Raw genomic sequence first — 25,586 nt, 5'->3', positions numbered from 1 at the left:
CTGTGTTTTCATGGCTTACAATTCGGGCATGGTAGAAACTATGCAACAACATCCATGCAACAGTTTCTTTCTGCTGGCATCTTACCGCAATGCCAATCACATCATTCAAGCTGAACAAAGACAACCGGCCTTGAGAAACTAAATACACTTTGATGAAAGTGGCCTTTTCTATATTGTTCTGCAAAAGCAACAAAAACTTGATTAAAGTAAAACATTCTTCCTGGGGTGGCAACAGTAAAAGATATTACATGTTTCTGTATAAAGATGGGAGGAATCCTTTGATCATCAAGCCAGCTAATTTCTTTTCTTTTGGCTTTTTTTTTTTGGGGAGGTTATATGGATTGGACTGAAGACAGTATATAATACATATCACATGGGGTCATATCATAGAACATGAAATGCACGTAGGTCAGACCCTGCTTACATTTGTAAACAGTGCTTCTGGAAGGGGTCAATTTGGCTACCTTATGTTTTATTTGCACAAGACAGGAACAACATGGACTGTGGCAATGCAGATTTTCTCACACTGCTTTGCAAATGTTACCTGACCGCATGGGACTAATCTCATGGCGAGAAGATAGTTCAGTTTCCAAGACCTGTTTAAATTCTTGGACTGCACTCAACAGAGTCTGCCAGCAAGGGTACTACGGTGGTTACGTCATGTGGACACTTGCTTATGAGGAGGCATGATCTGAGATCACCAACTCATTCACACAGGTCACTTCATCACCAGATCATAACTTTTGATCACTATCAATCTCAACTCTATTTGAGCAAGTGACCTGGAGTTGGAAAGCTCTATATTTCATTATCCTGCTCAGCCATCCAGTCCCACCATAAAATATTTTGAATGCTTTTCAAATACAATGTGTTAAATCTATAATTCTGGCAAATGTGAAGTCAAAAAATTGCAATATTCTTTTTCAATTTTGCAAAAGAGTCCAGGATTCATCAGCTCAGACGCAGTAGGCTCCGACATTGCATTTAGTCTGTTTAAAGAATCAGATGGCTGATGTACAGAGGGGAATAGCATTGTGGTTAAACCACTGGTCTGGCATTTAGGAACCTAGTTTCCATTACTGACTCTGCTACAGATTTCCTGCCTGAATTTGGGGAAGTCATTTAGGGCCTGATCCAAAGCCTACTGAAGTCAAGAGGAGTTTTTCCGATTGCCTGAGTTTCCCATTTGTAAATAGAAGATAATGACACTACCACACAGGGCTGATGTGAGGATAGATTAAAATCAATATTTGTGAGCTGTTAAAATATGCTGGTGACATGTAAAACTGAGTTTTCCTCCCATATGTAAACAAGTGTTGGGGAGAAATCTAGGAGCCTAGAATGAAACAAGATTACCTTAGAGAGCTGGGCAATCCGGTCAACCTCAGCATCAGCCATCTCTGAGAGGCATTTTGCTACCTCAATATACATCTCCACTTCACTTCTCTGGAAAAAGAAAAAAGCATGTGTGTTTGTACATGGATAACTGTATTTTAACATCATTAAAGTAATGAACCTAGAAGACTGTTTTATTCATCAGGATCATTTAATAAAGTTTCTAAGTAAAATGAAGCTGGAAAAGATGTCACTTATTTAGCCATTTTGCTGGACTTGAATGTATTTAATTTTACTATTTAACAAAAACAGCAAGTTGGAAACTTTTAAAGAAAAGTGCTTTTCCTTTGGTGTATTTTCTAGATGTTGTCTTAAAGGAATTAGTCACTATGAGAAATTTTTCTGTTTAAAAAGGGTTTTCCCCCTGATTATTCTCTGGTTCCATTTAAACAATTATTCTACCTCAGTACAAATTCTGTATTTTTTTTAATTGCCTAATGAATAGGGAGGCAAAGTCCACTGTAAAGTTGATTTCACAATTTACCATCTTTTAAAGAATATCTGAAGAAATTTTCACTGGAATGGTATTACATTATTTACCAAGACTCCTGCTTCAAATTTTAAATCCAATGGCTCAGTGCAGATTCCATGAAAAAATGTTTTTGCCAACAGCAGAAAATTCAGGCAAATATCTATCTTATAAAGGCTTTTTTATCCCTCCATCCAGCCTTGCTCCCCAAACCCTCCCTACCCCTAAAACACCAAACCCTTAAAATTCTGCACTAGAATGTGAATATTTACTTTTCTTACCTGGATCTCTTCTGGCAAAAGCTCAAATATTTTCTCTACAGCGTGGCACAGAAGGCTCCAGCAGTATTGGGCAGGGGTGGGAAGTTTCATAGCCTGGCTGAGTCCCTGTAAGATACTCTGGCAAAGCTCAGGATTTTTTTGGTGCTTCTTTGTTTCAAAATGCTGTACTAAAAACACTTCAGTAAAAGTTTGTAGTTTGTCTTCTGCGACGTGTTTCATCCATAGGGGCAAAGAAGTAAAAAGATATTTCCTGGTTTTCATCTGAAGGGCAAATACAGGGTATTATATGCTTAAGACTTCCTGTACATTGGTTATGCTGAAAGTTTTCTCATGGCCTTAGGTTATTAAATACCATTATCTCACTATTCCCAAGCTGCTTCCTTTTACTAAACATAGGGAATACTACTAATATTGAGGTAACATTAATTAGTTATTGGAGCCAAAATTAGAAAATTTTAAATGGCTCTAGAGTACAGTACACAGAACAGCACAGAGCTTAACAACAATCTTCCCATATGATTTATATCAGAAAGTAGAAAAGATTTACCAATGACTCAAATAGTTTCTCTCTCCTCCTATGCGAAAAATTTTGGACTTCACCTTCTCTTAGTTTTAGATCCAAACCTCCTTTATCCTTCAGATATAGACAAAGGGTAAAATTTTCAAAAGTACCTTCAGTCCTGTTTTCAAAAGCACCTAAGTCACTGGGACTTGAGACACTTTTGATTTTTTTTTTAATCCCAAACAATAGGTGCTTCTTCCACTTGTTTATTAGTTATTATTTATTATTTGTATTACCATAGTACCTAGGAACAGTAGTTGAAGCAGTAATTTAATCCCTTGTGATCTGCTAAATTTTCCTCAGGTTCTCTCACATATATAAAGGATTACCAGTACACAAAACCATGGAAACCTGGAGGATCACAAACTGGAAAAAGAGCAGAATTTTCTTCTCATGATTCTTGGCCAGCTTCTGAGCTGGTGTAAATGAGCACAGCTCCATTGAAGTCATCAGAGCTACACTATCCACCCTAGCTAAGGATGATGTGGAACTTTGCAGGATTTCTAATAGACTAAGTTCATGCTTTGCTCAGGGCCTTGTAGAATCCATACTGAATTTCCACAGTTTGATTCACACTTTTCATCTGAGGATAACACCAGTTTTGATGCTAACACAGATTACTCTTTTAACTGTACAAGGATTAATTTAGAGGAACAGAAGGGAAGGAAAGCAAGATGATTAACTGACATAAATAAGTAAATAGATAGGTGATGGAAGGTCTCAAGTCTGCCTTGAGTTCAAAGTCTCTGGTGTAAATAGTTTCAGATATATCAACAAATGGCTTTTAGTGGCTAATAAAACTTTTAGAGAATTCTGCACAACTGTCACTTTGTGTTTGGAGGAGATGCAGGGCTGAAATAATAAGGATATAGGTGCGCAGGATTAAGATGTGCTGTCCTGTGTAAGGAAGCTTGTACACAGAAAAGAGACCATAGAGAATTCATAAGCCTTCTGGAGCTCAATGCTGATATCATACTTACACTAAGACCGTAGACTAGAGGTGGTACTACCCACATCCCCAAGAGCATTGCCGCATTCTGTGATGACTGAGCCTGGGTCACTGCAAGTTCAATACATAGCTGCTGAATCTCTTCACCTAAAGGGAAAGAAAATGAACAGTTTACAATGCAATTCTTTTGACTTTCAATTTGTTCTTAGCCCATAATGCAGAAAAAATAAAAATGAAGGTAGATGTTTTCATTCTAGCAGAAATACGTTGTGCTCTGTGTTTCTTAGAAAAGACCTATCTTTCTATTTATGTAACTTCTTTATAACCCCTAGATTGTCCAGAATCCAAGCATATGGCATTCACTCAAATTTAATAGAGAAGAAAAACATTAAAATGTGAACATGAGGAAAAAAAGAATCAATGTTCTTTGCTAAATAGAGAGAATAATCAAACTATTAAAGAACCCCTTGAAGGGGAACCAAGCATTGATATTCCTTTCTGCTAAGCTCAGCCTGTTCTGCTCCATTTACATTCAGCATGCTGCGCACTGGCGTAAATGTCAATTTCACAGAACTACAGGTGAATCATTGTTCTTGCTGTTGAAGTCTGGGCACAGATATTCTTCAGTCTGGGTGTAGGCGGTCTTTCTAAAGAATGAGGTTATAGTTGCTGAGTTCCTAATTAGTGGGTCCTGGGCAGGATCCCCAAAAATCTGAAATTATCTATCTTTTTCAAAGAATAGATAACTAACAATAAAAGTCTGAAAAGTGTTTGCTTTGCACAATGGAATGGCTTTCATAATAGTTCATTCTATTGTAGCTGCACACGAAGGACAGGGATTTCAAATTTTATACTGACATTTAAAATTAATTCAACTTTGCTTTCTATATATTTCCAGAACACTTGAAAGTGGAACCTTTTATTATTAATTTTATTTATTTGGGCCAAGATTTTCAAAAATAAGAGCCTAAACTTGACTGGAACGGATGCTGGTGAGTAGTTTTGGTTCTGAAATAAGGTTACTCTTTTCAATGTGTCAGTATGGATTTAGGAGCCTAACATTAGGCTCATGATTTTGAGAATCTTGACCTAGAAATTTAGACTTTTTCTTTAGCATATTGTTTAGTACCCAATCCAGATTGTTACAAAAGTATTTGTCATTTGTAAGCATTCACCAAAAATTTGGATTAATAATTTACAGACTATAGATTATTTGCAAACTGTTCAAACTATTTGTTATTCAGTGGTTGTGAGGAGTGTCTACTGTAAGTCACATATTATTGTTTTTGTTCCTTGACTGCAGCAGTGAACTTTTTAAAACAGGAGAATAATCTGCTTTTGTTATGAGTTTAAGGATGAATAAATCATTCATGTTAGAATATGTCAAGCATTCAGGATTCATAACCATATTCACAATCTCATCCAAATATTCATGAATAACTAATATTATGACTAAACTCAGTATCTGTCACAAAAATATTCATGATCTGGCTATTCTTGAAAATTATTTCAGGATTTCACATTTCCATGTCAGCCTTAAATATAATTGCTCTGCTTTTTGCTTCTGTAGCCCAACAGAGCCACCCGCTAACACAAAGGGGTATTTATTCATTTCTTGATGCACACATTTAACTTCAATAATGCAACCCAGGTATAATGAGAAGAGATTTCACGTCAAAGACAGAGCAGTCTCAAATGCCATCTAAATGCAATTAAAATGAAGAAACTAAACTGATGTACTGTTCTTCTGGAATTTCTTTGGTTTACAAAAACATGAAACTCATCTTTCTTGATTAAAAGAAAACTCCATTTTTCCAATGTGTTAAACAAGTTCAACAATTCAAAGTACTGTTCTGATATTTAGACCAATGTAGACAATTTGGTTTCTTATATACTTAGGAGAGTCCATTGAAAGAACACATCAGACAAAAATAGCAGCAAAACATGCAATGAGTTGCCAGATCTTTCTATATCTATATCTTTGCTTCCCACAACGACAGTTTCATAATTTCCAGAGTTTCGGATTTAAGAGCACCTTGTAAATAAATACAATGGCTAACAGGAAGAAATAAGAGCAGCCTTCCTATTACTGAGCCCTCTAAAGCCCCACAATCTAAATCCAACAGCACACATAGGGCTCAGCTGTAGCAGACTCTGCAATGCCAACAATTACCATTGCATGAAGTGAGAGACAAAATTCAACAGAACCAAATGACTATGGAATGGAGAGCTCAGCGCCAGAGGTATTTTTGAGTGAAAAAGTCAAACACTCATCAGACATTTATAGCCATAAAGATAGCTTTAGCAGGTACATTAACTAGGAAAATATTAGAAAAGCTGTCAAACCTCATGCTTCAGAGAAGGAGCTGATATCCAACTGGTATGAGAAAAAAATTCTCCCCATAGTAAAGCACTGAGAAATCAGGTGTATTACAGAGGAAAGAGGTATGCTTTTCTCTGACACATCTGGAATTTCCATTAGAGACGGTGTATCAGATTCACCACGCAATTGGTGTGTTGTGGAGACTGTATCAAATCAAAATTTCTGATGTGAACCCTTCTCCCTTACCATGGACACTGATAAAGTTTAGATCCAGGTCCTGATGTTGCAGTAGGTGTCTATTTAATGGTCCAAATCCCAAATCTAATCCAGACACACCTAAATTCTGAGAAATTTCAGATCTAGATATGAACTTTGTGGCTCTGGCCCATCTCTAATTTGTATGGTATTGTATTGGAATTCCATAACTGGAATAAATTAGAGTTCAGAAACACAAAAAAATCATACTTCAGAGTATGTTCAATTCTCTAGACTCTTGAAAGAACTCTGGAGTTTTATAGTATGATCTGTTGAACACAAGTCACATGAGACTAGTCCAAAGGACTCATAAAATCATTAAACTTACCAAAGTTTAGTCTCATCAGAGGAGAAAGAACTGAAGCCCAGTTCACAGGGGGATACTGGTAGCTTTCTCCAACTAAAGCTATAGGTGCCAAAGCTACTTTCACCAAGTGAGGAGGAATGGATTCAGGGCCTGCAACAGAACCAACCATCACTTGAATTTCATGACGAGCAAATTGGGTAAAATAGCCAAATCAAGAAACATAAAAGTATAAGACACATGAATTGACATTATTACATACTGGACTGAAAAACAATTTGTAATGAAAGACATAGACATTATAAAAGCACCTAAAAATATTCTGTCACTTGTATTACGTACAACTAGCTAAGTATGCTGAAAACTTTTTGGACTGCAGTTGTTGGATTATACAAAGAATAGTCTGCCAAAGAAGCATTCTGCCACTGCTCAAGGGGAGCTATTCTAAAATTAATTTTTAAAATTAAAATTAATAAAAATAAATTAAATTAAAATAATTTGCACTTCCACAGCAACTTCCATCTGAGACTCTCAAAGCACTTTATACACATTAATGAATTAAGCCTTATGCTGTGTCTGTGAGGTGGGTAAATATTATTGTCTTCATTTTACAGGCAGGGAAACAAGAAAAATATTGCATGATTTATCCATATTCACACAGGAAATCAGCACCAGAAATGGGAACAGAGGAGAGCTTTCTGTCACCAGCTCCCCTAGTTTCATCTAATAGGCATCTACCACCCAAATTCTAGCCCTAATTTAACTCGTAGCCCAAGTCTAAGACTTTGCCTTCACTGCAAAGAAGGTGTGGAGTTTTTTTTTGTTTGTTTTTTGGGTTTGTTTGTTTTTTTACATCAAGATAGCTAACAATATAATGTCCGACTGGAGTAAAGCCACGGGTAATTGAGGTAACCCCAAGTTAGGGCTACAGGGCTGGCCTCAACTAGCTACACTGTGGTAAAAACTATCTGTACCTTATCTCCACTCTGATTTTCCACAGAAATTTAATAAGTTTCCAACATTGCGCTTATAGTAAAATATTCTTCACTAAAATATCTATTTTTAATATAATTCATTAGTGATTTTTTTTATAATTTACGATAGGTAAAAAACATGTCAGCATCACATTTTGCAGGAGCACTTTTTCACATCATTATGGAGTTTGCTCCATCTCACCCTTCTTTCCTCCTTCAATGGCAAAGTCAATAGCTGCCCTGATAAAGCTGTTTTCAGGCAAGTAGCTGAAGTCTGGAGGAACTGTGAAGACAAAAAATATTAAATAAGCCAGCAACTTGGCAGGACAAATAATAGCTTCTTACTACACTATAAATTCAAAGGCAAAACTGAGGTATTTGTTAATTGATCCTTGGTCAACACTCTGTGACAATGACTATTTCTATTAAATCAAAAGATTGATGCAGATGTTATCACTAGCTTTCCCCCCCACATCTTTCCTTCCATGTGAATTTAGTGTTGATGAAAGGTGCTGGACTGCCGGCAATGAAGAATGGTTTCATTATTTTGTCCACTAAAAAGCTGTTGTGGTGAAAACTTCTCCCCGCACCTCAGTTTATATGCCTCAATCCTAACCTGTAGGGAAAACTGCTAAGGATAATAGCATGGATTACACTCCATGCCCACTAAGTCCTTGACCTCTCTGCCAAGACTTCCGCCAAGAGGACTGAGGGTTGTTTTTGTGGTGAGGTCATGGGTCTGTTCTTGATGTTACTGATTCATTTGCAGTTTGGGTCAGATTGAAGCTAATGGCTTGTACTTAGTTAGCTCTCTCTACTGAATTTTATATCAGCCATCTTGACTCACAGTCATTTACCTGATGGATTACTGGTGCAGTTATAGTTTGTCATTCTATAGACTTAAGTGAAATTCACACTCACGCTGAGGGCCAGTAAGGGGTCTATGTACCATTTAAATCCCACTTAAGCTCTCTTTTGCAGGCTTAAGTGGGATTTAAGTGGAGCATAGCCCTCATGCTGACCCTCTGCACAGAGATGAATTTCATCCTTTGTGAAAAGCTGTACTGGACTGGTTTAGAAGAGATTAATTGTGTGTTTTATGTAATTAGAGAATAGCTCACCTGTTGGAGTATAATTATGAAAAATTAATCTTATTTATTTTCCTTTCTTTGTATTGGTTGGTTTTTAAATGTTTAAAATACTAAAGAGAAAAGATGTTGAAATAAGAAGTCAGCGAATCTGGAAATCCAATTAGCCCTCCAAGCATGGTACAAATATTTCAGTTACAACATACAGATCAAGGCCTTCCTGCACACACCTCATTTTAAAATAATTATGAATTATTCTCTAGTTTTATATTTACAGAATTTTTTTTTAAATTTATTTTAAAATACAGATTGGACTGGAACAACTTAGCTTGTGAGTTTTTAGGCTCTGATTCTGCAATTAGAAACATGGCTGGACCCTTGCATTCAACACCACTGACTTCAATGAGGCTCTGCATGGGCACAAGGATCCGATTGCATGTTAAAATTTGCACATTTGGTGCCTTGGATTATGAGCTCTTAGAGCCAAAGGTCGTTTTTTCATCTTACGTGGGTACAGTGGTCAAGAATAAGGGGGCCTCCCTAAAGCCTATCATCTATTCTTAAACAACAACAGAAGCATCTTACCGGATGTTCTGCTCTGGGTTGAGGACAAACTAGATTGATGAAGGTGTCCTAAAAGCCAGGCTGCATTTGTCTGAAGACCAATCACTCCAGAAAAACTGACTGTCTGTGAAGGCAATAATTGGACATTAACTTGTAGGCTAGTCTCTTTAATGAAGGTCACTTTATTCTGGGCTACAACAGCAAGCTGGACACAAACAGTGATAAAAAAAAAATCTGGATCCTTCATACAAGGTACTGTAGTACAGTGCATATGTCACATTACAGGAGACAGACGTGATCCTCTCACCTGAGTCAGGGTTCTGATGATTTCATTAAGTTTATTTTGAAACTGGGAGGACTGGATAGCCTCAGATTTCAGCTGTCAAAGAAAAGAAAAAACTACGTGAAAGTTTTGAAAGATATTATTCTGATAGAGGAAATACAGTTTTGTAAAATTAATTCAAAACACTACAGCAAAATGAATGTTTTCCTATTAAATAAGCCTAGTTATTTAATTATACAATGTATTCACCACCACCTTCCCCCCCAAAATCTATTCTGATGTTACAGGTGCTCATAGAGTTGTGATTCCAGTCTGTTCTCCAGCCCAAATCTTTAATTTTGTTTTTAAAGAAAACACAGGTATAATGTGCTTGTATCTTTTTACCTGTATCATGGTTGCTTCAGAACCCACCAACGCGACCAGCCCATTGACAGCAGCCAGACGCTGCATTGTCGGAGACCCCTATAAATCAAAGCAAAAGCAACATGTGACAAAGGGGTGGAAGTAGCAGCAGAACACTGAACAGCAAAGGCATTTTCCTCCAAGAAAAGACTTTCATTTTAATTCTGAACTATGCAGACATACCCCTCCCCCAATAAACTCATAGGCTGGCCTCTGAGTGCTGGACCCAATGATGTTACCAACCCCCTGAAATAAATAGCATTTCTGGGACTTGCTCCTTCTCTCAAACTCAAATACTATATTTCTCATTGATGTAGCACCTCACTACAGTAGTTTCCAGTCTAACATCTTTGGAGTGCATCACCCATAAGAACATGCTGAGATGACCTAGTCATTATACAGATTGTCAAAATTTTGTGCGGCTGTTATTAATATTTACTTTGAAATCCCATCTTGAAGGATTTATTTAGGGTCTGCTTTTAAAATTATATTTCATATGTAATTTTTTGGTACAATGGGATAAATCATTACTATGAAATTGTAAGCATAATAGATTAATACATTTCACTCAATTCTCTATTCATTTACAATTACAGTGATTAATGTTGCCTTCAGCAGGCCTAGAATTGTTCATCTCTACCTACTACACTAAATGCAATCTAAGCATCACAGTGCAGCTTCTGTATTCACCGGGTATGCAGATGGCAATTACAGGCTGATAAAGGCAGAGCTAGAGCCATTTATTACTTAATGAAATATGCACTTAACAGGGTAAACTTACAGTGAACAGCAAACCACAATAATCCCATTCTGCCAGTCTAATTTTTAAGTACTTACTTTGTAAGTAATCTCAATGTCAGTGCGACTACTCATGGACTAAGATACTACATACAAGTGAGTAAAGACGGCAGAATTGAGCTCTCATAGATCATCTGGAATATTTTTGATAGAAAACTGTCTTACATTACCATGCTGCTTATAAAACAAGAAAATATTGCTTTTTCTTTAAACAGATGGCAGAGATTCTTGCTTCTAAATGTGAATCTAATCACTTGCTCAAATAGTTCAAACTATTCTTAACTATTTCCTGCTCCTTAATGAAATAAATTCATTAGTGAATTATTTTTTTTAAAGGACAAACAGACAGCTCCTCTACCTCTGCAAGCACAATTTTCATCCAGGCAGGAAGAAGTCTGTTACTCAAGTCTTCTGCCTTCCCATGTCCACAGACTGACAAACCATGAACTATGCTACCCAATGCCAAAGCAAAACCGGATGTCTGCAGGAAACAAAGATGTCAAAACCACAGATTACAAACCAGCTTTCCTAAAAGAACATGTATTCCTTTTTCGAAAGGAATCCATCCCCCATTTTCCAGTTGCAGTCCTTCCCACTGACATGTTCAACAACAAAGCTGCATTATCATTCAAAATCGCAGGCGCTTTTAAAATGAATAGTTGACTGAAACAAAGACAAAACTACAGGTACCAATTTCAGGAAATCCAATGGTATGAAGTATCCAGTTTTAAGATACTGAGCCCTGTCATATTGTAATGTATTGATTTGTCTATGTATTCATATGTGGGAATAATGTTGCCTTCTAATGACTGGCTTGCAAAAAGGATGAAGAGGCTGCTATTGCTACTACCACCAGTCAATGGACTTCTTTAGGTCAAATGGCAGATACCTGTTTTCTGAGAGCTGAAGAACAAGTGCTGTAGTTCAGATACAGATTTAGACTACCATCAGCAAAAGCTTAAGCACCTGCTGAACTTGAAACACATGGATAATTCCGCTGAAATCAATGGACGCATACTTACAGTTAAATCTGCATAAATCTTTGTGGTATGTTGACCTTATATAGGAGTTATGTGTGCTATTTGCAACATATATTTGTAACTATACCAGACAACATCAAAGCTTTCCTTGGCTTAACCTGGTGATGAGGAAGGAACTAGTGGAATGCAAATAAGTTAATAATGCAACTACTAGGACACTAGCAGCAGTATAGGCACTCATCATGATCAGAGTGGATTCTCATGACAAGTTTCTGCTCCTTGATTCTATGTGATAAGGTTGGTGCTTTAGGGCAGGGGATTCTCAAACTTCTTCAGTGTGGATCACATTTTAATATCAAGATGGTCTCCTAGACCAAGTCCCCTCCTACATCTGCCTTCAGAATTGCACACCACCTTTGTGGCAACTGCAGCAATTACTTACTTGAAACAGTGATATTAGGGAAGCATTCAATGTATTTTTAGCTGCTTTAATGTGATTTAGCAGCTGGAAATAAGGAGAAGCCAGTATGAAATGACTAGCCAGCTGCCTGCAGACCACCACCAAGTGCCCCAGGGACCAAGAACCACAGTTCAGTAGCCTCTGTTTTAGAGAATAGTTTTCTGATGTGAAGAAAAATGGTTACAAAAGTAAATGTTGATTTGACTTCCCCATTTCCAGATAAATTTACTAGGCTGCTGAAGGTTGTGAGGTTGGTTTTGGTTGTGAACAGTCCTGTGATAGCACTTCCTCTTTGCGGCAGCACTTCTTGTCTTTTCCCATTGGTAGATATAAGCTAGAAGAGGAGGGAGAAACAGTGCTGAAACAAAGCTGTTGGAGCTAAGGGGGTCAAACTGTGACAGAAGGGCAGTCAAGGAATGTTGAAACAACAAAAAGATGCTGCTTTGGTCATCTGTTAGATGGAGAGCCTAGAACAATGAGTGTGTGGAAAGGGAGATTCTGGAGGAAGTTGTGGTTGAGACGTGATGTCTGAAGCTATTAGAGTTGTGTTTGTGATATGCTGTATGGAGTTTATGGAAAGAGTGGAAATTCAGTTGTCTATAAAATTCAAGAGAGCCACTGAAAAAGGTATTTCCCCAGGAAGAGAAGGTCTCAAGAATACAACTAAGAAGAAGGTATTAATTGGGAGTTTCAAGGTGCTGAGACACCCGGAAATCAAAGTGTAAGCTGTTCCCTTAAACATGGTCAGCATATATGAATACAGTTTTTGTCTCACCATTTGGTAATGAACAGTTTACATGCAGTTACAGGGAATATACAAATTGAATAAAACGGCCTTCATTATACCACCTCAAATCACATTCTTTCAAAGAAATACCCAAGAAAGATCAAGAAATTTCCATCTCACGCTGATGTGGGTGCAGTGTTAAAGATAGTTAGGAAAAGACAAACAACAATAATGAAGGATATCCAAACTGTGGATATGACCTGCTGATTATTTTCCACTAATGTCCGTAACTTGTTCATAATCTCTTCAGCTTCCACTGCCTCTATGATTTTCATGCTGAAAGCAGAGACGCAGGAACAGGCAATGGAGTAGGCAAGGATCTGAATAAAGAGAAAGGGAGAAAATACAGATAAAAAACTAGACAGGTTAACATTTCCCAGGGTAGGAACACACAGGGAGTAGCTTTTATTGAATATTGTAGATACACAATACAAGATACAAAGCAAGTCATCTCATTCCCCCACCCCACATCAGATAATGAGTAACCCCAGCCCAAATGTATTCAAGGATACTTAATTCTAGGAAATGAGAAATAAAATGTGGATACAGTTATTTGTATAGGAATAAGTTCACTGTAAAATAACTAGAACACCACAAGCTTTCCATGTGGTTCTCAATGCTGCTGCATGGTACATATTAGGGTTGTGATAATGCTCAAATTTACAACATCTGGCCATTAACAAACAAACCATACATTAAAACTACACTCCTGAATAACTGATACTACAAATCTAAGGAAATCCAATATTGAGGGCTACACATATGCCTTCAACCCAAACTTTTGTGCCCAGGAACAAGTGTTTGTCAATTCCTATATCTAAACCAAAGTAGTAGATTGTAATTGCTGCTTTAACTTTGGACTCCTTTGCTTTTGTACATTTTATTCAATCCAGTGTTAACACAATGCTTGTATTTATTGTCCTTTTCGAGATGGCGTGGACACATTTTAAAATAATCCTAAATTGTTCATTGTAGCGAACAGAAACTTTACACATGATTAAAAGGGATGGGTTCATAAGGACCATTTCATACTCTAGGGGTATGTCTATACTGACGGCGGCAAAGTCGCCACCGCCAGATTGATCTTTCTGGATTGATTGAGCGGTCAATGTAGACCTGCTCAATCCATCAGGAAGTCGACTGAGTAAAACCACCCCCTCAAATAGCGTAGTGCTGTGTCGACGGGAACACAGTTCCTGTTGGTGCAGTGCAGTGAAGACAGCATGCAGAAGGGAAGCACAGCAGTCAAAGGGAGAAACGCAAACTCCTCTGCATAGCTTGCGTAACTCCTGTCGACTGCCGCCGAATCTCCAGGTAAGTGTAGAACAAGGCTGTGTCCAGAAAATATTTACAAAACAAAGCACTTAATACTGCTAGTATAGTGCCTGTGTAGGCCAACGCAGCAGCCATTATGTACTCAGCAATAGCACTCACGCAGCTCTTCAATACTAGAAACTGCTGAGATAGGAAATCTGGCGAGGATACTCTGGTACTTTCTCAGTTTTCCTGAGAAGTACTATACAGTCTTTACTTTTCTCTTGACAACCATAAGGCAGGTAAAAGAGACTTTGGTTTAGTATCTCATCCAAATGATGGATAATGATATGTACCAGGGATGTTATACATAACATATAATGGAACTCCTATTATAACTGTAAAAGTTTCTCCTAGGCAATGCAGAGTGCTGATGGCTTATGTATTTAAAAACATGCAGTGCTGTTCTAGCATACTTATAGTTATGGTAAAGAAGGTTTTTACAATTATAAGCCTTATTTCCAGTTGTTTTTAATTTCCTAGAAAGATTCATCCTCTGGGCTGACATTTTTTATGCTTAAATCCAAAAGAACATGTTTAAAAATATTTTAAACAAATTTTGTTTGATTTTCCACATACACAGTCACATTTTTTACTATGTGTAATCAGGAGATCACATAATGAAAGAAACTCATTTTGCAGTCATACCACAGTGTGCTGTGATCCCATCAGTTCTCATATGCAGGAAGGTTGGACCCAGTCAGTACTTGGATGGGAGACCTCCAAAGAAAACACCAGTGCAATAGGATATGATATTGATGAGTCAGGGGTTAACCCTGTATGATGTAGGTGTGGAATGTTGAACATATTGGACAGGAGTAAGACAGGGAGTGCAGAAACCTTCCCCAAAGACACAAACAGTAAGCTATGGTCCCAACCACTTCTGGTCATTAAAGATTCCATGGCACTTTTCGTAAGTGTGGTAGTGTCCCAGTGTCCTGGCCAAACTATAACTAGTGTAATTACATACCTCATCCCTAAATTCCCTATGGGGTTTCAAACTGAAAGAAGTATGCTTTACTTCTTATCCCAAAGTATTATATAATGTTCAACATCTGCTGCATTTCACCCCAGTAGTTGCTGCACTGAACCTATGTAAAGTTTGTACATCAGTTAAGGTTCAATAAAGCACTCTAGAATCTATGGGAATGAAAAATTATTTTATAGTGCTAAATCACTTTATTGCATGATCCAAGAACTATAAAAGGTTAATCCAAAAACATATATTGACTGCCAGCAAAAACTGAACTATATAAAATTTTTTTTTTTTTAAAAGAAAAGAAATAAGTTTTAGTACTGTACAAAAAAAGTGGAACTCTGTACTGATATTTTATAAATCCCTTGGAAAAATAGCGGATTATGTAACAACTATTCAGCATACAATGGGCTTAAATGTGACAGGTACAGTTTTTTTCAATATAAGCACATGCTCTAATTTGCTCTTACTCTTGGTCTCCATTATATTTTCCCGTTTTGTCAGCCTCACTAAATCAAGTTACATCTCAACTTGAATTGTAAACTCTTTGGGGAGGGACAACATCTCATTTGCCTGTTAAGTGTCATGCACATTTTGTCATTATATAAATAATGTGATGCTTAATCCTCATTCATCTGAGTTTTAACACATTTGAAAACCATGTTATAATGGGAAATGCTGACCCATAGCCACAGGAGCATTCCTTAGTGCTACAATCACAGGAGCAAGCAAAGGGAACTTTCAAAGAAAGGAGCAGAGACCACTTTGAAGGAAGGGTTATAATTGTTTATCAATAACTTGCTTTGTGCTTTCTGGGAGACTACCCCTTGCAACAAAGACTCTACCTAAGAAGGGACAGAGTTTCTATCTGAAATGAGTTTTATGAGTTATTTCTTAGTGCCTGTGCTGTATTAAATAAACTTAGAATATCAAACAATCTTTGTTTGATAAATATAAAGCTAGAGTGTTATGATCAAAGAAAAACTAGAAATCAAAGATTCATGCATAAAGGGAATTGTGTATCATTGGTCTGATGGTTATAATATATATGGCTATGTCCTTCAGTAAAAAACGATGTTATGGGTGGGGATGAAAGAAAGCTGGAGAGAGGGAGGAAAGCTATGATAAAAGAGTCCTACCTCCTGGAATGTTCTGCTTTGCTCTTCACTGTCATCCAGGTAGTTACTGAGTTTCCTCAGAGAAGCAGAGACATGAACTCGCGATTCTGTTTGGCTGCTGTGACTCATAAGTGAAAGAACAAGTCCCACACCCAAGATACATCCAGTGCTTAAAGGGAAGACAAAACATAAAATGGGGAGGAAGAGTTAAGGAAGTCTCTGCTTCTTTTGGATCTATTTTTCAATACTACACAGGATATTGAGCTGTAGAAACTCAATTTGAACCTATATAGCATTCTACTGCATAGATACTACTACTACGACTGATTCCTAATTTCCTTAAAGGACAGTCGTGCGCACATGCATGCATGCACGCGCATACACACACACACACAAATGAATCTATTGCCTCTAGAGATGAAGCCCTCCCTGCCCCATTGCACATAATATACCGTACTGATGTCACTAGCAATATCAACTGTTAAAGTGAAAAGTCAGTGTAGTGTGCACCAAGGATGGCATGAGTTCTGGGAACTCCTGTTGATACATGGGATATCCTGTTAAAAATAATGGGGGGGGGCCTCCTGTACCCAAACTAAATAAAAATAACTTTAAGAAATACTTCTGCCTTATCTTTATATATTTAACACTTTCCGACAGCAACTGGCATTGGCAGTGGTACAAGGATTGGAGACATTTTTCCCCAGTCTCTATCTACGCCTCAGAGAACAATAGTAATAACCCTCAGCAAGATACTCCGAAGTATCACTGGGATATATGAACTAATGAACAACCCACAAATTAAACAGAATTATCACAAGTTATCATAGATAAATTTTATATTATAATTTCTTCATAAAATATGAAAAATGTACAGCCAAAGTTCAGCTAAAAGAAAAAAATTGTTTTATAGAGTTAGAGTTCCAAACACAACAATTTCCAATGTAACAATGCTTTTAAAAAAATAATTTACATTTCATGGGGGAGTGAAGAGGGAATAAAGTTTGTGAGGAAAACAGCGAATTTATTAGTGATCATTCTTACGTCACTCTTTTTAAATTGTGTCTATACGGCTATTAAAAAACATACTAGTGCAAGTGTCACAGCTTGCGCTATGTAATTTTACTGTAATATTTTGGACATAATGACAATAATGCTATTTTCTTCTCTCAGAGGAATAATTCAACTATGTATAGTACTGTAAAGTGTACTGCATCACAAAGTGCTTCACAAATAATAAATACAACGAATAGAAATAAAAAGGGTCGATATTGTACATAAATCCTTGTACCACAGAAGTTAGCAGGAATTTTTGCCATTGACTGCATGGGACCAGTAATCTATAAGGCGGCTTAATGACAGAGCTCTGTGTTGAAAATGTTTGAAATCTTACCCTGCTTTCAAGCAGTTATTTGATCTAATTAAGCATTTTGCGGAGGGAAACCAATTTACTGTCCACAGACATTAGATGATTATTTGAATGGAAGCCATTTAATGCCTTGTAAGTTTCATATTTCTCAATCTCATGAACGCACATATACTGAACATGTAAGCATCAACATTTATTTTTAGCCCACAATCACATTTTGTCTTATGGTGTTTGTTCTTCAAGTAGATGTAGACTAGTTCAACTATACCATGTATCAATATAGTGACCACATTGGAAAGGCTCTATTAAAAATATACCCAAAGGAAGGAAAATATATACTTGGTAAGTCATAAATACCACCATTTCTTTGTGACTTATCTTGGCATTCTTCAAAATTTGGAGCATACATAAACCATAGCGGTCAGGGTCAACCCTATCTTCAACACTAAGTGTTTTTCTTTGGTTGAAAAGGGAAAAAATTCCCATGCCAATAAGTTATAAAACAAGGACCAGGTATAGTACAATACATTCACTATCTGCATATTGTATTGTAACAATTGGGTGAAGCTGGATGTTCTCTTTGGATTAGTTCTTTTCACCTCACTTTCTCTGTGATCCTTGTAGAATTGGATTTGTTATATAAACTAGTTAACAACAGAAAAAGGCATTTTAATGATGCAAATTCATAGTGAACCTTCTGTGTGTCAATAACATTGAGAGAGAGAGAGAAAAATATTCGTATATTTTATTATATAATTTCCATAACCAAGGAGCCTAATGGCTGAACTGATGAGTTAAAAATCAAAAATCCCCATTTACACATACATATATACTCAATGGTAATGCATGTAAATATAGGTTTCTAAACAACATTTATTTAATTCTCGATCTTAGGGTTTTATAATCACCTCTCATCACCGCAGGATCACAGCATCTTCCATATAAAATCAATAGCAATAACGAACTCCCTAGCTGATTGGTTGGAGTCTCTGATACGTGTCCTTTTTGGGATAAAGTTTTTGGTTTTCTAAAATTGTATTAGGGTTTTACCCCCCTTAAGGTTGATTTGTTTCAGGGTTGGGTCTTTTGTATGTTTGGATTGTTGCGGGAGGGGTTTTGGGTAAGAGGGAGTGTCAATACTCTGTCATTCTTATGGTGGCCTTTTGGAAGAGGATTTTGCAACATTTTAAGTATTTTTCTGTAATTTACGCAGACTTGTAACTCTATAATAGTACAATACTATGGGGTAACATATTCATTTGTTGGTTTAGCTGAAGAGATATTTTATAATATTCATGTAATCTTGTTGGCTATTTATAATATTTATTGCTTATTTGAAATAGCTCCATATCTTTGATTCTCCCCTTAAAATAGAAAAGAATTAATATTCTAAGAAAAAATGGAAGAGAGAATTATCCTAATGAAACAACTGAGCAACAACCGCACTAGTGTGATCAATACTATTATCAGGATAGACAGGATCAATCAAATGTGTATTGTGTCATATGGACTCTAGTGTGTGCGGTACACACTGCACTAAAATTTTCTGTTAAATAGACACAAGGCAAAAATCTGTAATGCCCTTCGATACATGGGATGTCTCATTGAATCTCCTAAATGGTGCATGTTATATATCAGAAAGCAGTACTGAACCACTAGTTTGCAAAATATTTTATACAAACCAAAACATCTACTGCACAACAGTGAAAAAATATGGTAGTAAGAGATGTCTATTCCACTAGATGGCAGCATGAGGAAAGACATACTCTCTCCAACCACATGGCAGCTCAGCCAGAGATCTCTTAATAAAAGCTACACACCTTTTAAATCAGTCCAGCATGATTAACGTGTTCTCAGTGATTTCCATAAACAGCTCTCCCAGAAACATATACAATATAAGCGACTTTATTCTAGCCACATTAGAGAAAACATATTTTGGATGTAAAATCGAACCTTTTTCTTATTTACGTAACACATTATTTGCAGACTGTTTGTAGCATATTTTGGAGGGAACAGAACACCAGAGTATCATCAGACAATCTTAGGGTGACTAGATGTCCTGATTTTATAGGGACAGCCCCGATATTCAGGGCTTTGTCTTCTATAGGTGCCTACCCCGTCTTGATTTTTCACACTTGCTATCTGCTCACCCCAGACAATCTACAGCAGATGAAGTCCAAATGAAATAAACCTAATACTGAGGTAACAACAGGCAAGAGCGTCTATGATGCAAGATATAAAGGCTTACAGGACCCCACTTGAAAAATAGCTATTGTTTTATCAGGACAGAAGTCATTAGCAACTAAAGCCTAAAAATACTTCTTTGCTCAGTTTCAAGTTAACGATTTAAACTATACACCAATTTTATAACTATCTTTAAAAAAACCCATTAGCTTTACACTTATGTCAAACAGGGGAAAAAGGCTTTAATCTTTCCTTTCCACTTATCCGTTGTTTTGTGTTCTTCTGTCTGCTTCTTGCTGGCTGGGGGAGTGGGGAGGGATGTGTCTATTTTGGCTATTACCGTGAAGCTTTTATCTCAAGCAGCAGTGGGTACAACAATGTGATGCAGCTGATACAACTCCCTGTGCACCATGTGCCTTATTCTACGCCAGCCAAGGGCAGAGAAACTCAAATTGGAATCCAAACTAAGCTTTCCAAGTTCATAGCCCAATGAAGTGCAGCTGTGACCCCTCAAGAGGTACAAAGGGGAAGAACAGAAATGGTTGCTCTACTGACTTTTGTAGCAGAAGAATCATCGTAAGTGATCATCATTACAAAGTTAAGGTTTACTCTTACTGATACCTGAGATATTGCAGATACTTTCTATTCTAGGAACAGAGAAATAACTATGATATCTGAGATGTCATTCTATGGTACATGTTGACTCTTTAATGGCAACTAACGTACAGCAAAGAATTCAGCGCGCAGATTCTTCTGGGCTTGCCTATGTTGGTGACTGTGTAATACATTTAAAAAATGTCTTGCCCTGCTGACATACTGCTTCTCTCTTCAAGGCACCTGCCGTATAACTCCAGTCAGCAAAATGACATGTATTTGCCTCCCCTCATGTTCTACATGCCATCCACAGCTGTTAATGTAACAGACTGGCTCTCCCAGATAAAGGAGCCACACGAGAGAGCTGCTCCTATGGCTCAGACTATTGTGCACACATGCACATTCCAGTAACAGGCTCCAAAGCAGCAGCAACAGCAGCAACTAGACTCCATTGAACATCTCGGTAGCTATAGAAGAGCATCGAGGGGCACTGTCAAAACTCCCTTTCATTAATGCATATGTGCAGGAAAGGTGAGCAACAAAGCTTCACCTCAAATTGCTGCCACTGCCTGCTGCCCCAACTCTAATGAACAAGATAACTGAATCTCTAATCCTATTCTCCACTATGTGCCTATGGTTTATCTTGCGAGGTTTTTTTTTTAGCTCAGAAACTGATCACAGCACTTCTTGTACAATCAACTAACATATATGTTAAAATAAGCATGGTAATGGATTTAGAAGATACAAGACAGGTAGAAGTATCCAAGGACAGGATCAGTCTCCTCATAGCAACAGATCTGTGGTCCTAAATTCAGCATTTGTGGGTTGAAGCCCTAATGGCCTGTATGAATGGTAACAATCATAGTATATACTAACATCAGTAATAGAATAAACCTACTTGTACTCCAAACTGGTGTCAAAGCAGCAATCTTCCAATGCATCCAGGGACTTCATTAGAAGTAGATTCATCTGTTGGCCAGATACATCACTACGAAAAAGAAATAAAATAGAAAAGATACTGTTCAGGTCTTCAAGCTGTTTGTGATATAGGTAAAAATAAACCTGCCATTCAACATTGTTCTTTATTTGCTAAAATAAAATAAAATAGTCATCCCACCTAAGTGCATGATTGTTCATTTTTTGTGTTTTCCCACAAACACATACAGCTGATATCCACGAATCCACTTCAGCATTCACTGTTTCTAAATGGCTCAGTTATAGTGCGGCAGCACTCACACAGAAGCCTGAGACTTTTACTGCAAACACCGAAAAGGGAAAAACCATAGTACTACATGCCCCCCAAAATTTGGCTGCAGATGCACCTTTAATTTTTCACAGGCTCAAGCGGCATAATGTTTTAAGACTTCATTTTGTGGTTCACTCTTGAAAAGCTGCCCTTTTCCCCTCACCACCAGCACTATGAATGAAAAGCAAAATCCTGGGATCTTATTTAGCCTGAACATCCTAAATTAACCCCCAAGGGATTTCTTGCTTATAGAATGTGCCTAAAATCCTCTTAAAAAACAGGAATGCTTTTGGTATAAATTATCTCTAGGTTCAACATGAATAATTTCCTAAGTCCAAATTTGGTAGCTGAGTTTAAGGAATATCTATGATAAGAGAGAAACTTCAGGGGCAAAAAAGCAAAAGCTGACCTGCCTTAATATGTAAGGAATTTTTTAAAATGTCTTCTCTTGCTAATCTCCTTTAAAAAAATAGTCAAACTATGCCTCAGGTCCCCTGGTACGGTATGATGATCTAATCCTGTTTTCTCAGGAGGCTTTTATGGCTTATCTGTAGCTCAGTTGTCACTAGTGACTAATTATCAAGAGGCAAAGTATCCTCAAACTGTGCAGTTAGTTTTTAAAAACTAGGGCTGTCTTGTTTTCCCATTACCCCCTTAGTACTCAGGATAGCGTGTTAATACAAAATGCATTTTAGCCAAGGTAGATGCTTTAGAAACCATCAGCTCGAAGGTATAAACATCATAGCTATGCCAGTGAGACCTAAATCAAGTATCTGTATTTCACTATGGATGCTAGCAAACACAATCCCTAAATGTCATGAAGTTAGGGACATCCATAGCCTAAGGTGAGTGCCTGAATTTCTTGGCAACATTCAGGAATGTGGGGCAGTCATCTGGAGATTCTGCTTTCAACCTTGCACACATATACTGTTGGGCACCTTCTACCAATCAGTTCCTGAGAATGCTTTGCATCACTCCAGAGAGTAAGGATACACTTTCAAGAAAGTCCATTATACTGGACACACACAGCTCTTAGAAAGTTGTCATGACGCAGCCCAGATGTTTAGCATCAGGTGCAAGTAACTAGACACTGTGTTGTATGTTATATAGCTGAAACACATAGCTTAACGCAAACAGTGACAAATGTTCTTACAATTGTGAATACCATTATACAATGATGTAACTAAGGGTAGCTAATCCCCTTAACGTTCTTTTTGTGGCTGTATTACTTAAGCAAGTCACATGAGCATCTTAACACCTACACAGTTATGAAAACTAAAATGCATCATTCATCTTGAGAGAGTGATGTTGTATTTAAACAAGCACACCCCGTATAATATGGCAACAATAACAGAGGAGGGGAGGAAGAAGAGATTAACAAAGAAATAAAAAGATGTTTTAAGTAATCTTGCAAAAGGCCTTGGGAATCAATTGACTACAAAATGTAAACACTTCATTCTGCAGAATTTAAATGTCACATTATGGGAAGGTGAGGAAATTAGTTATTTACACACCTGCTGTACACCGTAATCCATACCTGACTTTTTCTTCACACAAACGTGAGATAAACATCCCCAAAGCAAGGCCTATGTGGATTTGAACAGCTTGAGACTCATCAGCATTTGGTTTCCCAGGTAACCTGGCAGTCAGTACACTCAGGACTTCCTCAACCTTCTCCTTGCAGGATACAATGAAAACTGGCACCAAAAGAGACAAAGCAGTGGCTGCACAGGAGCGAGCAATAGCGCTAGCTGTGTTTTCACCAGAATAGGATTTCTAGGACACACAAAAAAAGATTTTTTGTTCTTTTTTTTTCCAATGTGCGAGGGGAAGAAATAATTTTCTTTACAGAGAACAACACTCAATATTTTAGGAATATAAAAATATACAGCAGACAGTAGCGCAATTGCATTTCTATTTGGGAGCAAATAGTATTTCATGGTTTTGAATCCAGCAACATTTCATTCCCTCCTCCTCCAACCAGTTTAATAATATGGTAATTGAAAATATACTTTCAAGAATGAAAATAGGATGAGTAAATATGGAATTAAAGCAAAGTGAGTGAGGGTGGGGGAAATAGGAATTCAATAGCTGAGTTGGGCATAAATATATTGATCTGTTTTCATATTCAGCTTTCTCGTTAAAATATTCAGTAGAGTGATCCAACTCATGTATGTATGTGTAAATAAAAACAAAATAATATGATTCTGTAATTACAGAAAGCCAGGAATTTATCAAGAAGAAAAAAATGCTGCTTTAATTGTGGGGAAACATCAGTCCAGAGGAAAGAAAGATCGGCAGATCCTGCAAAATTTCTAGTGGAAAAGCTTCCCAGGAGACAGATTGTTCACCACAAAGGCTTTAAATTCCTTTTCATTTTAAAAGCTGAAATCCCTGTAGCTGCCTCTATTTACAAAGCTATGGCCTGATTATATGCAATAGCCTACTGTATGTGTATTAGCTTATATATAATTATGGGAAGAAAAAGGAAAATATTCAAATCAGAATGCCAGGTACCCTGTAGAGCAGTGATTTCCACAGGATGCTTTGTCCTTTGAAATTTACAAGACTGAGGAAAAAAAAACATTTTAAAATATATTGTATTTTTTTGAGAGACAACTGCTGTGAAAACAAGTCCCTGGGCTCTGTCTCAAAAATACAATGTATTTTTAAATTGTACCATTTTTGGAGGCAGGTATTTTGGAAGATTGCAGCATAGTAACTCTAGTACCAAGTCCTTGGATCTCCTTGGCTCCTGGCAGTCTGGCATTATATTTGCAAGTGATGTTAAAACTGCACTGGTTTCAGTGGTCTGGCGATGACAGAGGCCAGGGATCGATATTAACTCTTTTAGATCGGTCAGACTTCAATACTGTTGACCTTGACGTTTTGTTGACCTGGCTGGATGCAACCCCCCTTCATGGACCAGTTCCTTCCTTTCAGAGAGATTGTAGAGAGTGTTCTTGTACAAATGCTCATTCGCTTTGAGGGATCTCTTGTGTGTACTGCAGGCACCATTCTAGTACTCCCCATTCTGTTCAGTGTATGTGAGGCCACTAGGGGAGACGGTGAGAGGATTGGAGCTGCAGTTCCATCACATGACTAACACCCCACTCTATATTCTGCTTATCTAAACCAAACTGTGTGGTTTCTTTGCTTTCCCTACAGACTGGCCATGACAGAGACACAGATAATGACAAGATGGTTGAGGCTCAGACCAGACAAGGTCAAAGTGATATTATAAAGTAGATGGAAGCACTTAGATAGTGACAGAAATGTTACCTTCCCCTAGGATAGCAGTTTGCTCACCCTTTGTCAATAAGGCTCACTGTTATCCAGTGCCCTTGAAGGCTCCTCCTGCAAGGTGTTCTACTCAGGCTTGGTCTATGTTGCCGGAGAAATTCAGCAGCAGTCTACGGGAGATAGATAACTTCTATACAGCACAGTGTCCCCACTATGCTGTGCCGACAGGCCCTCCCATTGACGCAGCGTTAAACTTTTTGCAGGAGTGGATTAATGGTGTCGACTTCCGGATTGATTGAGTGGGTCTCCACTGTTGCTCAATCGATCCCACAGAATCGATCCGCCGGCACCAACAGTGCCACTGTGAATGTAGACATACCCACAGAGATAGCTTTTTGAAGATTACCTGGAAGGAAGTTTCAGCTAATGCAGAACACAGCTGAAGTGTACTCAGCAATGATATCTGCATAGAACATATGAAACCTGCTTCCTGAAGACTACACTGGCTTTCAGTTCACAACCAGGAGCTATTCAAGGGGCTGATATTAATCCTTAAAGCCTTACATGATTGAGGTTCTGGTTATCAGTTTGAAATAAGATAGGACATTTCTGCTAATGGTCTCCAAATATGAGGGTTGAGCAAGACATTTTCAGGGGAAGGACCTTGA

At 37.6% G+C, this 25,586-nt stretch overlaps 1 protein-coding gene across 2 annotated transcripts in view; it reads right to left on the bottom strand.

The window, feature by feature from the left end:
* The window catches only part of FOCAD (focadhesin), a 197,284-nt gene that overhangs the window by 7,214 nt on the left and 164,484 nt on the right, over positions 1-25,586 (bottom strand). For both annotated transcript variants that reach the window (XM_067553150.1, XM_067553151.1), the window contains 14 exons: positions 23,213-23,451; positions 21,328-21,417; positions 16,304-16,451; positions 13,075-13,194; positions 11,006-11,128; positions 9,832-9,909; positions 9,472-9,543; positions 9,186-9,288; positions 7,715-7,795; positions 6,563-6,691; positions 3,688-3,803; positions 2,146-2,406; positions 1,357-1,446; positions 1-178 (listed from right to left, as the gene is read on the bottom strand). In XM_067553150.1, coding sequence (XP_067409251.1) covers positions 1-178; positions 1,357-1,446; positions 2,146-2,406; positions 3,688-3,803; positions 6,563-6,691; positions 7,715-7,795; positions 9,186-9,288; positions 9,472-9,543; positions 9,832-9,909; positions 11,006-11,128; positions 13,075-13,194; positions 16,304-16,451; positions 21,328-21,417; positions 23,213-23,451 — 1,828 coding nt within the window. The remainder of the gene's footprint in view (positions 179-1,356; positions 1,447-2,145; positions 2,407-3,687; positions 3,804-6,562; positions 6,692-7,714; positions 7,796-9,185; positions 9,289-9,471; positions 9,544-9,831; positions 9,910-11,005; positions 11,129-13,074; positions 13,195-16,303; positions 16,452-21,327; positions 21,418-23,212; positions 23,452-25,586) is intronic.

The sequence above is a fragment of the Emydura macquarii genome, unplaced genomic scaffold, assembly GCF_026122565.2.
Source record: "Emydura macquarii macquarii isolate MOO-44397 ecotype Brisbane River unplaced genomic scaffold, CSIRO-AGI_Emac_v2 contig_1451, whole genome shotgun sequence".
Taxonomy (NCBI): Eukaryota; Metazoa; Chordata; order Testudines; family Chelidae; genus Emydura; species Emydura macquarii.
The sequence above is the reverse complement of the archived record's forward strand: the minus strand, read 5'-3'. Positions and strand labels throughout refer to the sequence as shown.